This window comes from Halichoeres trimaculatus, unplaced genomic scaffold, assembly GCF_033239565.1.
Source record: "Halichoeres trimaculatus isolate MK-OKI-2021-1 unplaced genomic scaffold, fHalTri1.1 fHalTri1_scaffold_16, whole genome shotgun sequence".
Taxonomy (NCBI): Eukaryota; Metazoa; Chordata; class Actinopteri; order Labriformes; family Labridae; genus Halichoeres; species Halichoeres trimaculatus.
This window is the reverse complement of record NW_027437194.1, coordinates 31,199,689-31,212,719: the sequence shown is the minus strand read 5'-3', so window position 1 is coordinate 31,212,719 and position 13,031 is coordinate 31,199,689. Positions and strand designations below refer to the sequence as shown.

Here is a 13,031-nt window from a genome sequence, read left to right as displayed (position 1 = left end):
ATTACAATTTAAATGTGTTCATTTGCTTTTATAATGCCTTTTTGAAATTGTAAAGAGACTTCATAGATACCCTGTCTCTATTTGCAACAAATTTTCTTTCACTAGTTTGAACCTCACGCTTCATCGGATAATGAAATGCTATTTTATAAGCCTGCTTTGCATGTTCAGTGCTTTACAGACACCTTGATATGATACGTCTACTCCATACCTTCAGAGTATTTTGTGGCTGTGTAAAATGATTTAGACAGAGAATGGTTTTGGTTATGACATGGCTGACATCAAACATGTGTTGATGAGTAACTGGTTATTCAGTCAACATTTCCAAAGATTGATCACAGAAAATACTCTAAATCTGCATCCCTACTGTGGAGCAAACTATCTCTAAATGGCAGCCCTGCTGATGCCATTCATTTATTTCCCCATAAACACTGTACATACGAGGGGTTTATAGGGTCTCTGAACTTTTATTAGTCCTCTGGTTTCTAAGAGCTGACCTTTGTGATCTGTATGTACATGTTTGTGGTCATCAACTTCTGAAACCATAATTTTTTGCCATATGAGAGTCTAAAACAGCACTGTGATGAGATGAGGTGTTTTTAATGATAATAACTTTGTACAGCAGCTTTCTGTACAGGTAACAGAGCGCTTCACAAAACAATAAAGCAGAAAATAAGTAAGTTGTTATAGTGAGAAATGATTCCAAAGTCCCCTAATAGCAGCACGGTTAAAGTTAATTTGTTGCTGTTTTGTAGAAATATTAACTAAATGCCTGACATGAACTCTACACTTCTCATAACTGTCTGGTTTTATTGCACCTGTCACAAAGTTATCCTCAATTCACCTCAGTGTATCACATTATTCACAATGTATCTGACCCTAACATGGGTCTGTTGTTTGTGAAGTAACAAAGTGATAATAAATCTCTTTTTTCAGCCTCAGGCCAACAGCAAGTACAAGACCAGCATGTGCCGAGACCTCCGTCAGCAGGGAGGCTGCCCCAGAGGGACTAACTGCACCTTTGCTCACACGCAAGACGAGCTGGAGAAGTGAGTCAACATTCAACCAAAAGACTAATTTTTCCCTCTATTTCAGAAAAATCATCAGTATAAAAAGTCTAGATTTATTAACAATGAACCTGAAAGAAACCCTTGTCTGCCTGCCACTCGCTGTGGCTGAGGTTTCTGTGTATGAGGAAGACGTGTTTAACCTGTTAAACCCTACTGGCAACAAGAGTTACTGCATTCTTTTTTCCGTTCTCTTTACTTCTGGATTCTTTTGAAATGTTAGTTTGTTTTTGGGTAGTTTAAGTTTTAAAATAAAAGAATACGAAAATCAATAAAACAATAAATAATCAATAAAAACACTGCGAAAAACATATTGATGAAGAATTTTTGCATTTTATGACAGATCTTTAGCAAAAGAAGCTTTAAGAAGAAGCTTTTGTTTAAAGAAGACCCTTAGGTGTAATCCTCTTTTTGAACCACTTCAGCTTACACAGGCTCTCTTAGCTAGTTTTATGTCTTAGAGCAGTGGTTCCTTAACTTTCAAGCCTGAGACACCAAAAACTGGGGTGCCAAAGTGCTGCGACCCCCTGCCATGAAAATACACCAATAGGCCAGCCCACAAACGAACAATAATGATAAAAAAGAACCTAAGATATTTAATTTAACTATTTAGTAAAAAGTGAGTCTGTCTTTGTTCACACATCGCTAGGGATGGGTATTGATAACCGCTTCCTGTTAAGAACTAATTAGAAATGGTTCAATTTATCATCATCATTAGCTTTTACAGTTTACAGTTTCATTTAGAAGACACTTTTGTCCAAAGTGATGTACAACACAAGCACAACACTAGACAGAAGGAAAACCTATTTAGTGCGACAACAGTGCTACAAGTTATTCGGCTGCAGGTGCTGTTTTTTTTAATTTATTCTATTTTTTTTTTTTTTTGGGGGGGGAATAATCAACAAGCCAACAAACCACAATTAATTGCTGCAACAGTATACTTTATTCTCCAGCAACATTCAGTAGTAGTGCTGAAAAATCATAAGAGCTGAGTCTTAGACCTACTGACTCATTCAGGGTAAAGAGGAGAAGGGTCAGCTGAAGTGCACAAGTGTTCCCTGAACAGGTGAGTTTGGACTCTGTGGATCGTATGGCGTTAGGTAATTTATTCACTATTTGGGAACAACAGAGGAAAAGAGTCTGGCTAGTGATTTGGAGCCGCGCTGGGCTGGGAGCACCAGGTGTCTTTCACAAGCAGAGCGTAGTGGGCCAGAAGGAGTGTAGACCTGGATGAGGGACCCCAGGAAGGCAGGAGCCGTTCATGTCAATGTTTTGTAAGCCAGAAGAAGAGCTTTGAAAAAAAGCTTTTATGCTTAACGATTTCTTCATTGATTCCTTACGTTACGCAGGAGCAGCTGGAAACTTACTTTGACTTAAATTGACGTGCCACACATCAATCACACTCATCAGTCAGCAGCAGAATTCCCAAGACAACAGAACAAGGGAAAAGTTTGGCTTTACCTAACCAAAAAGGATGCCAACAATGCAAAGTGCAGTTTGTGCAATGCTGTAATGTCACACAAGGATGGCAACATTACAAACATGTCAAAACATTTGTTGACAGACGGTGTTAAATACTAAGAGTGTCGTGTCATATCTATTTACTTATGAACTCAATAAAACATTGTTGACACAGAAAAACCTGTAAAGCAGGAAACTCACAGGAGGAACAAATAAGGAAATTGTATCAGAAAGTATCAGATCAATAGCAGAATCCATAATGACATTGGTATATATAAAATCTTATCAATAGCCATCCCTACACATTATTGTTTCCTTTATTAATCTACCTCCATTGATACAGCCATCCTAGCTTTGTCACCTCTACAAAAAATTCATCAAGTGTTTTGAGTTTATGTGGTTTTATACAAAATTTAACAACTTTTTTTTTTATATGATTTTACAATTCTCAACTAAATATGCAATAATAAACAGGTTTGGGTTTATTGTCTGTCATAAATCCAGGACAGGAAACAAAAGGAGGTAGAGAACCCAAATGCAGATAAACAAAAAAAGGGTTTCATTTAAACTTAAATTAAAAATCCAAACACTCTAACAAACGAAACAGAACCCAAAACTCTAGAAAACTCACAAAGAAAACCAAGAAGCTCGAGGAGACACGTGACAGCAGAAACACATGACCAGCAACAGGCTACAACATACAATGACCTGACCCAGGAACTCAGGAAACACAGAGACTTAGGCCATGTCCACACGTAGCTGGGTATCTGGGAAACTGCATATATTTTTATATGTTTAGGCCTGTCGTCCACATGAAACCGCAGCTTCACATAGCTAAAAACAGTGTTTTCTGAAAACTCTGAATAAAGTGAAGATTTTGGAAAACTCTTGTTTCATGGTTTCTTGTGGACGTCGGTAAATAGAGTTCACGGTTTTTAGACGACACAGCTAAATGACGGGGGCTAATCCTGATTGGCTGGGATGGGTTTTACGTCTGAAAAACACTGACAAATATGTGTTTGGCATTCCTCGAGCCGTACTTAAAGGCAGATGGGCCTGCTGTGTGAGGACGAAAGTATTTTAAAAATTGAAAACATTTTTGAAAATACCGGCTACATGTGTACATGGTCTAAATCAAACACAGGAAAACTAAAGACAATGACAAGATGAAATTCAAAACATGAAACACAAAGAATAAACATTAAAAGCCCCATATATGACAAGAACCAAACAAGGAACAAAAACTATAGACTAAAACAGGAAGTAGAGAAAACAAACAAGAACAACTGGGATAAACACAGAAAACACAAGACAAGAATCACAAAGCATAAGATAAGAAACTCAAGATATGCAAAAACACTTGTGAGACACAAAAATACACAAATCCAAACCAAACTATGCCCAAAGACCGTGATTACATGGTTACCATTTTTAGTCACATGATGACACCTCTGATGTTTTTATCCTCCTTTCTTGCTGAGTGTCCCCCTGTCCCCTCTCTTCCCCACAGATTCAGACTACGAAACAAAAAGAGCAGCAGCACAGGCCGAACGTTCCCTTTGGCACCGGGTGTTATGGGTAAAACCTTCACCATGGAGGGCAGCCCGCACACTGATGTGTCTGGAGGAGTGGTGCAGGGGCTCAAAGGCACGGGGGAAAACTCAGAGGGATCACCCGTCCTGACTCACCTCCAGCTGATCTCCAGAGGCGCAGACATGATGGAGGACATGAAGAGAGGGGTGCCGAACGGGTCAGGTGGAGCGAACGGGTCTAACGGGCTTCCAGGCAGCAACAGAAACACGTCAGGGTCAAATGAACAGTAAGATAAATCATGGACTTACTCGCTTTGTTTGTTCATTTAGAAGATATCAAAACAATGAGTTCTGCGTAATTAGAGGCACAGCTGTGCTGACTGACAGGCACCGCACTGGAAGTGTTAGTTAGGAGGTCAAAGCCCCGCCTTCACTGTGTGTGAGTCAACTTTTTGTTTTTGGTCCAACAGGAGGTCCATCTCTCCCCCCAGAACTCCGGTCAGCCACTCCACAGCCTCGTCTCCGCTGGCAGCAGCCGGTCGAGGTGACAGCGGCGCTCCTCTGCCCAAACATGGCATCCTCCTGCGAGCTCCTCATCCCTCTCAGGCGTCAGAGCTCTACTATCAGGACCCTCGCTCTGCGTACGATGCAGCCCATTATCAGCCGACCTGTGAGTCCAGGTTACCAAGCAGAAGCTTGATGTAACAAAAGATTGTTTTTACCTCAGATCATTAAAAATGTTCCTTTGTTTTCCTCACCAGCGTGTTCCTACTACCCCACTACTCTCCATCCTCCTCACAAACCCTGCATGGCACGCTTCCTCCGATCCTCCAACGTCCCAGAATCCTCTCTGCCACCCTCCCTTGGGTCCTCACAGTCTGCTTACCCCAGCGACCCTCAGACGCAGCACCCTTCTGTCTCCTCATCTTCAGGGTATCCACAACACCCGCCTCGAGATCGTATGGTGCCCCCTGCCTTCCACCCTCACCCGGGGCAGCCTCCGTATGGGCCTCTGGCTCCTGCTCACGGCGTCTATGCTCCTCTCTACGACAGCAGGAGAGTATGGAGGCCTCAGGTGAGCAGAGGGACAGGTTAACACGATGAAGAAATTATTCAGACTCATTCTGATGTGATTTACTTTCATCGTCATTACAGCTTTACCACAGAGAGGATGCCAGGAGTAACTCTCTGCCTCCAGAAGTGCTGCACTCCTCCGTCTACCAGCCTCCACTCAGGGAGAGATTCAACTCTCTGGACAGCAACTTCTGCTCTGGAGCCGAGCACCGCGCAGGGCTTCACAGGGTAGGTCAAAGGGAGCAAAGGTCATCAGGAAGGAGACTTCTGAGCAGAATCAGACTTTATTGCCAAGTACATTAAACACACAAGAATTTGACTTGGTAAATGGTAAATGGACTTGAGCTTATATAGCACTATTCTAGTCATGGACTACTCAAAGCTGCTGTACACCACAGGTCACACTTACCCATCCACACCCATTTGCTCTCACATTTACTCACTGATGGATCCAATTTTTACTATGTTAGCTATCCATCAGTATGTCTAACACAGTCACGCCCTTTCATACACCACTGATGCAGCAGTGGGAACAACTTGGGGTTAAGTGTCTTGCCCAAGGACACATCGCCAGTGCTGGGCTTGAACCTGCAACCTTCCAATCACAGACAAGGCACATTCTCCAACTGCGCCACCGACGCCCCTTGGTGTATTGGTGCTGAACAGTTCAAAAGAAAACAACACAGACATTATTGATTGGACTCTTTTGAATGCCTTTCTTCAGAGGAAAGGACAGTGGAGAGAGTCAGACACAGGAAAGGGTGGGTTGGGTATGATGTGGGTCAGATTTAGACCTGGGCCTTCCTTTGAGTACAAGGTGTGAGATTCAACCACTCAGCCCCACCTGACTTAAAATTAAAATAGAGAGCATAAAGAATGAGAACAGATCACGTCTCAGAGTAGCACTTTATTTGTCATTGCAACATTTTAATTTTTTATTCTAATTTTTAATTTTATTACAACTTATGTGTGTATATTTTTTATTTTTCCGTACAAAGCTCTTTATTATTGTCCGTATTTTTTCTTACCACTTAAGCTCTATTTTTTTCTATTTTTGTAATATTTAGTGAGTATTTACAATAAATGTTCTGAGAGAGTGTGGTTAACCAGAGTCAAATTCCTTGTATCCTTGAGATACTTGGCAAATACAAGCGATTCTGATTCCTATTCTGATTCTGATTCTGATTGACGGATATATAGGGGCTGTGTCAGCACTGATGTTGATGCTATACCAGTCTGTTGTGGTAAAGAGAGGGCTGTGCCAGAAGGCAGGGCTCTCAATTTACCAGTCAATCTACATTCTGACCCTCACCCAATGCCAAAAGCTGTGGGTGGTGACTGAAAAGACAAGCTAGTGAATAGTCTGGGCTCAGCCTTTGAAATAGAGATCAGAGCTGCTCAGACATCCAGGAGAAGCTCTGTGTAGAACTTCTGCTCCTCTCCGAAAGGAGACAGGTAAAATGGTTCGGTCGTCTTGTGAGGATGCCTCCTGGATACCTCCTTTGGGTGGTGTTTCGGTTATGTCCAGTTGGGAGGAGACCCCGGGGTAGACCCAGGACATGATGGAGGGATCATATCTCTCAACTAGCCTGGGAACTTGGTATCACCTCAGACGAGCTGGTGGAGGTGGCAGGGGACAGGGGTCAGGTCTTTGCTGATGGCACTGCTGAGTATTTCAGGGTTGAAATACTGGTTCATCATTTCATAATATTCACTAATTTTACTTTGATCCTAAAATCTGTTTCTGTTCATCATAATTTATAGCTACACTTATTATTTCCTTCCTATATTGAGTCTATGTTTGGTCATAAACCAACTTTTTCAGTAAAAAAGCAAAGTCAGATCTGGATTTTGAATGTCAGTTATTAATATTGTTTGTTTGTGGTCAAACCTGGTTAACTGAGGTTGGATAAAGACGACTGGTGTTTCAGTGTAAAGTGTGACCCTGTTAACTGGTGACTCTCAGCCATCAATCACTGATACCTTCAGCTGAGAGTCACCAGTTAGCAAGGTCGCTATTAACTCCAAAACACTGGTTGCTCTGTAACCGTCCAAACTTGATAGACATTGCCTCTGTTGTATTGTATGGTTTCTAAAAACTGACCACAGAACAACCGTGCATTTCGATGCTGCTAACAGGCTGAATTTAGTGTTTTACAAAGATGCAAACCCATCTAAATGAATGGCGCTAAACGCTGCTTCTGTGGTAAAAAAGCGTGCACATCTTCATGATGATGTAGACCTCTCTCAACCAAAACATGTAGTGCGTCTGCACAAATAACATACCAATCATGGTTATTCAAGTAAGTAGCCAAAGGGGAACAACATGAAAGTGCTATTTTAGCACTTTTGAGGCTCAAAATGTTGCCCATAGCAACAGACGCTTCATGCAGGTTAATGCTGTTTTTTTAAATGTCCCCCAAACAACAACTAACACACATAGTTTCTAGAAGGATATGATTTGTTTTTCAGTTTATTTAATCTTTATTTAATGAGGATAAAACCCCACTAATATTTAAAAAATCTTGTTTTAAGAGTGTCCTGGTCAAGAGTGCAGCATTAAGCAATATTTACTTTTTACTACATTAATGTCATAATTAAGCATCTTAAGGTGATAATTCAGAATTACGAAATAACGTGAAAAATATTTTGTCATGAGGTCATCTTTTTTTTTTTCCTTGCATGGCAGCAATAGCCCACGCTTCTGGAGCCTGATCTCTGCCATTTTGCATTGTTGTCTTTACCTGTCACCTTCCTGTCCTAATATGAAATATGAAAAGCAAATGTTCTTTTGACAAATATATCAGCTGATTGTTCCACCCCCATTTCTAACCAGGAAAGAGTAAATGATCACCCTTGTAGCATGTTTGTATTTCACTGCAAACTATTAGTTGACTTTAAAGTACAATATTTTGCAGCCAATCCCGGTAATCTTTAAACCAGATGAGTGAGTGATAAATACACTGTGATACTAAATAGTTTGGAAATTTGATCTAGATCTGACTTGAAATGCAGTCAACCCCGAGACAAGTCTTGGACCTTTATGAACTTATCTTGAGACAGATCTTGAACACAAACCAGCTGAGGGATTTATTCTCAGCCTTCACTGTACCTGTGGTACACTTAATGCAGCACAGTCTGAGACACATATCCATTATTTAAGTGATCTAACTGGCTGTTACTTGGCTACAGCTTCTCCCACTTGTTTGAGTCATGCTGTTTCTATGGCTGTCACTGCAGACCTAGATTCTATTTAAAGCTGGCATACTATAAGAGATAATCCATTCTGAGCCATGCAATAATTAAAAAAGATCTCTCTCTGCTGAGGGATCTGTTATAATGAGGCGCTTCCTGTTTGTCTTTCTTAATGTAATAGAACCAGTAAATCCAGGGATGACACACTGAATTAATTCATGTTGCTTTGTCTTGCACTGGACAGATTTATTACTCATTTATTTTAAGCAACATTTCCTTTCCTTGGCTTTCTCTTTTCCCGCCTACACATCATCTCACCTCTACCTTCTGAGCCAGCCACAGAGCTGCAGCTTGAAGCTTCAGCCTCTTCTGTCGTCCTCCCACCTCTTACCCAAATATGTCTCTGCCTCCTCCTCCTGCTATCCTTTTCAAATCCTCATGTAGTATTACTTGTATGACTACTGCAGTGCTGACATATCGAAGAGATGTTTTTAGGAATCCATCAAGCCATTATTCATTAAAGGAAAGGATGATATAGTTTGTACAGCTCTTTTGCCAGTTAACCAAATGTGACAAAGAGAATTGTTTATAACACAAACAGATGCAAATTCTAAATCCCCAAACTCTCAGCAGAGAAAATGGTTCATCTTGAGCTGTTGTGCGTTTATTTGGAGTAAGATTAGCCCCTCGCTGTGCAGATAGTGCAAAAAATGTAGGATTGAAACACCAATTATTACAGCCACAGGCATGGCAACTGTTCCCGCTCTGGATGACTGGGAAATGACACATCTGTTCATAAAGTCTGTTAATATAACTTTAAATGACTTTTATTACAACCAGCGGCTAAATCACTACGAAACTCTCATTGTCACACCTTTCCATGTGTGGAGATTGAATCTTAAGCTGTTTTTCTTTCTTTCTTGTGTTTGCTCTCAGGACACAGCTTTGTTTCAGACTGTGAAATTTACATCCCTCTGTCATGAGTTCACTTCATTTACAGAGTGTCTGGTAATGTGCTGTGGACAGTCAAGATCTGACGGGATGAAAGGGCACAGCTCGGCCTCATGTAGAAAAGGGTGGAGATGTTGACAGCTGATGAACATAAACATTTTTGTGTCAGTGCTGCAGTATACTTTAAGAAATGGACCCTCAGATGAAGCAGGTGCACATAACAGGGGAAAATAATGTGCTTTTTTAACGGTTCTTCAGGAGCCTCAATCATAGCAAATTTCTCAGACTCTGTTTTAAATACTGCAAAAATATTAACTTGTAAAAGTAGGATTGTTAGATACCACTTTGGTTTAAGTGTTAACTCTCCCTGATTCATTCATGTTGTTCAAAGTGGACCTGTTGCACATTTGTCCTGGTGTCAAACTTGCAGCAATGTACCAACTACTGGTGAGGAGGACTTACGCAATGTAAGATTTATCAGCTGCTGGTATCAGCAGCCTTCATGATCACCAATACCAGTGCTCGCCCATACCTACTTAAAAGCCTGACCTATTAAAATATGACTAGAAAATTTAATTTTTTGGAACAGAGATGTTTATCAACCTCTTTAACAAAATCTACAACAGGAAATACGTATGTTTCTATACCATCTTCTTTATCGGTGCAGCGTCTGCAGTAATGTGGACTCTGCACAGGTCTGTCGTGGTGAAGAGGGAGCTGAGCCGGAAGGCAAAGCTCTCTGTTTACAGGTTGATCTTCGTTCCCACCCTCACCTATGGTCATGAGCTTTGGGTAGTGACCGAAAGAACAAGATCGCGGGTACAAGCGGCCGAAATGAGCTTCCTCCGTAGGGTGGCCGGGCTCTCCCTTAGAGATAGGGTGAGAAGCTCGGCTATCCCGGAGGAGCTCGGAGTTGAGCCGCTGCTCCTCCGCGTTGAGAGGAGCCAGATGAGGTGGCTCGGGCATCTGGTACGGATGCCTCCCGGACGCCTCCCTGGTGAGGTGTTCAGGGCACGTCCCACCGGGAGGAGACCCCAGGGCAGACCCAGGACACGCTGGGGAGACTACGTCTCTCGGCTGGCCTGGGAACGCCTCGGGATCCCCCGGGAAGAGCTGGCTGAAGTGGCTAGGGAGAGGGAAGTCTGGGCTTCTCTGCTTAGGCTGCTGCCCCCGCGACCCGACCTCGGATAAGCGGAAGAAGATGGATGGATGGACATTCAGCAATATAGTGTTAAATACAGTTCATACAGTTAAGGTTCAATCCAGTTTATTTATGTCCCAGTAAGACCTGGAACTGTCCGCAAGATGTAGATTTTTTGTGGTGCACTCTGAGCCAGATAGAGCAAAGTAGTCTGTAGGTCAAAAAACAGTTTTTAATTGTAATTTTACTTATGCACCACAGTGCCTTTCATCCTGAGAGCCTGCAGTGGGAACAATTAACCTAACCACAAAAAAACAGCTTTTCAATAAACAACCCTGTCTTCTGTCTGATTCAAAAAACTACCAAAGAGTTGTGTTTCCGCTCGCATTATGGTGTACATCTGTTTTTATTGTTTCCACCCCCGCATCTTCAAACAAAGCTCCTCTTGCCTTACCAGATGTCTCAGACAAATGCTTTGTTCAAAATTACTTTGTAAAGAAATTTGTGGATGGTTTTTGAAAAGGAATTCTGCAACATATATTTTCTGCAGTCCAATTTTAGTGGTCCAAAGATGGTTCGATTTAAAGAGGTGGTGTTAAACATAGATGTGAACTTACAATGCTGGATGTTCATAAGAAATGTGCAGATTTTCCTACTTCTGCTCATTTATTGTAGAAATCCCTGAATTTGTCTGGTAACTGCTCAAGACACTCAATCCAAACAGAAAATAAAAGAAAGAAAAAAAAAGGCACATGGTCTTCAACCTTAAACATGAAGGTCTCCCCATGACTCGCCCTCAACACGTCTCCAGAGGGATGGCCAATCAGAGGGAAGGGGTCTCCGGAGTGGGGAGACTTAAAGAGACAGAAACTAAAACAAAGGGTGAAACGTGGGTTTTCTCTAACACCAGTGTCAGAAAAAGAGAAATTCTTTAAGCTGTAAATCGTGTGAAGCTACTTCAGGGTTACCCATGGGATAGTTTGAGGCCTAAAAGAAGCAGTGTACTCCCTCTTTAAAGACATATATTGCAAACCAGAGAGTATCATCTTGAATCGGTTGATTCAAATGTGTGAATTATCCTGTTAAATAAAAGTATTCGTCCTCCTTTTTGACCTTTCCTGTCATATCTATGATCCTTTGACAGGATTATGGTCGTGTTCCTCTGGGCTACGAGGATCTGTTCAGGAGGAAGCAGGAACAGTGGGCCCATCATCACCACCATCACAACACCAACAGACCCTCCCAGTCCTCCCCTATCTTCACCATTGATTTTGGAGCTGAGGTAGGACCCTAATATCTGTCAGAAAACATGTTCACACCCCAAACTACACGAATGATGCAGCATATAATTATGACTAATGAAATGACTGTGCAGAAATGAAGTGTGTGTAAATAGTTTCTCTGCAGCCTCCTCATACAGGGATTAATACATCACTTGTGTGTTTTGCTGGTTTTAAACATATAGGATTTAATTCCCATCCCAAAAGCTTGTGCTTCCGCTGTGTCCAATGCTATTTAAGTGGGAGATAGTTGCCTAGCAACTGCAGTGATAGATATCATAGCAATGCACAATTGTGGTGTGTGTGTGGGTGTGTGTATGAGAGAGAGGAGAGACTTTAACAAGCAGTGACTCAGGCTTTCAGCTGAGTGAAGCTTTGTTCAGCGGCACGTCAGAAATGTTTAGATGAAGACATCTGCTTTAAAATGGACTTCTTATTGTGCAGAGCGGAAGAGGTTCAAGTGTTTGTTTAAAGTGTCGCACTTTAATTTAAGAGCCTCAGTTTAATGAGCCATCAGCCCTTTTATTAGTGATACCTGGCGTTTGCCCACAGGTTGGCAGCAGGTGGCAACAGTCAGTCAGAGTATGAATATGAAGTGATGAGCACTCGAGGTGATATGTGTACGCAAACTTTTCTCTTATGTGCAAAAAAGTACTCCAGTGCTGTGTTATAGTCTGATTAAATATATGTGTGTGTGTTTTTTTTGCATAAAAGTTTTACTTCCTGTTACATAGTTGAAAGTAGAATAACATTAAAGTTACAATGAAATAAAAGGTTGACGAGGGGAAAAAACAATTTTTATTTTATTCCACAAATATTAAAACTAAGATCTGTTATCTACGGTGGCCAGCTGGTGTAAGCTGATTTGCAAAAGCTGCAACACGAAAGCAAAAGCCACAACACAGCAGAAGTGCAGCCACAACAGAAGTTAAAAGAGGTTAGTTTTTCAAACGGCCACAGAAAAGTTGTAAAAGTAAGTGAATGATTGCTTTCTTTTTTACCTTCAGCTATGGTAAATACAGCGCTTATGCTAACATTATTGATTTATTAAGGTAAATATTATATGACGTATTTCTTTATTTATCATCGCTGAAGGTAAAAAAGAAAATAATTTACTTACTTTCACAACTTTTCTGTGGCCGTTTGAAAAACTAACCTCTTTTAACTTCTGTTGTCTCATTACTGAGAAAGATTAAGAAGTCTCTAAATTATTGATTATTTTTGGCCTGAAGGAGCACAGCCTTTCAAAACCAAGATCAGTTTCTAAGTTCAAGGAATAGAACAATAAGAGCACTTGGATAAATCCTGGTTTGGGTCATATCCAGGTTATTGT

The 13,031-nt window shown here is 41.3% G+C and overlaps 1 protein-coding gene across 4 annotated transcripts in view; it reads left to right on the top strand.

Moving 5' to 3' along the window:
* The window catches only part of rc3h2 (ring finger and CCCH-type domains 2), a 45,770-nt gene that overhangs the window by 25,007 nt on the left and 7,732 nt on the right, over nt 1-13,031 (top strand). For all 4 annotated transcript variants that reach the window (XM_074690334.1, XM_074690333.1, XM_074690335.1 and 1 more), the window contains exons 9-14: nt 934-1,046; nt 4,036-4,344; nt 4,528-4,727; nt 4,819-5,132; nt 5,213-5,359; nt 11,563-11,700. In XM_074690334.1, coding sequence (XP_074546435.1) covers nt 934-1,046; nt 4,036-4,344; nt 4,528-4,727; nt 4,819-5,132; nt 5,213-5,359; nt 11,563-11,700 — 1,221 coding nt within the window. The remainder of the gene's footprint in view (nt 1-933; nt 1,047-4,035; nt 4,345-4,527; nt 4,728-4,818; nt 5,133-5,212; nt 5,360-11,562; nt 11,701-13,031) is intronic.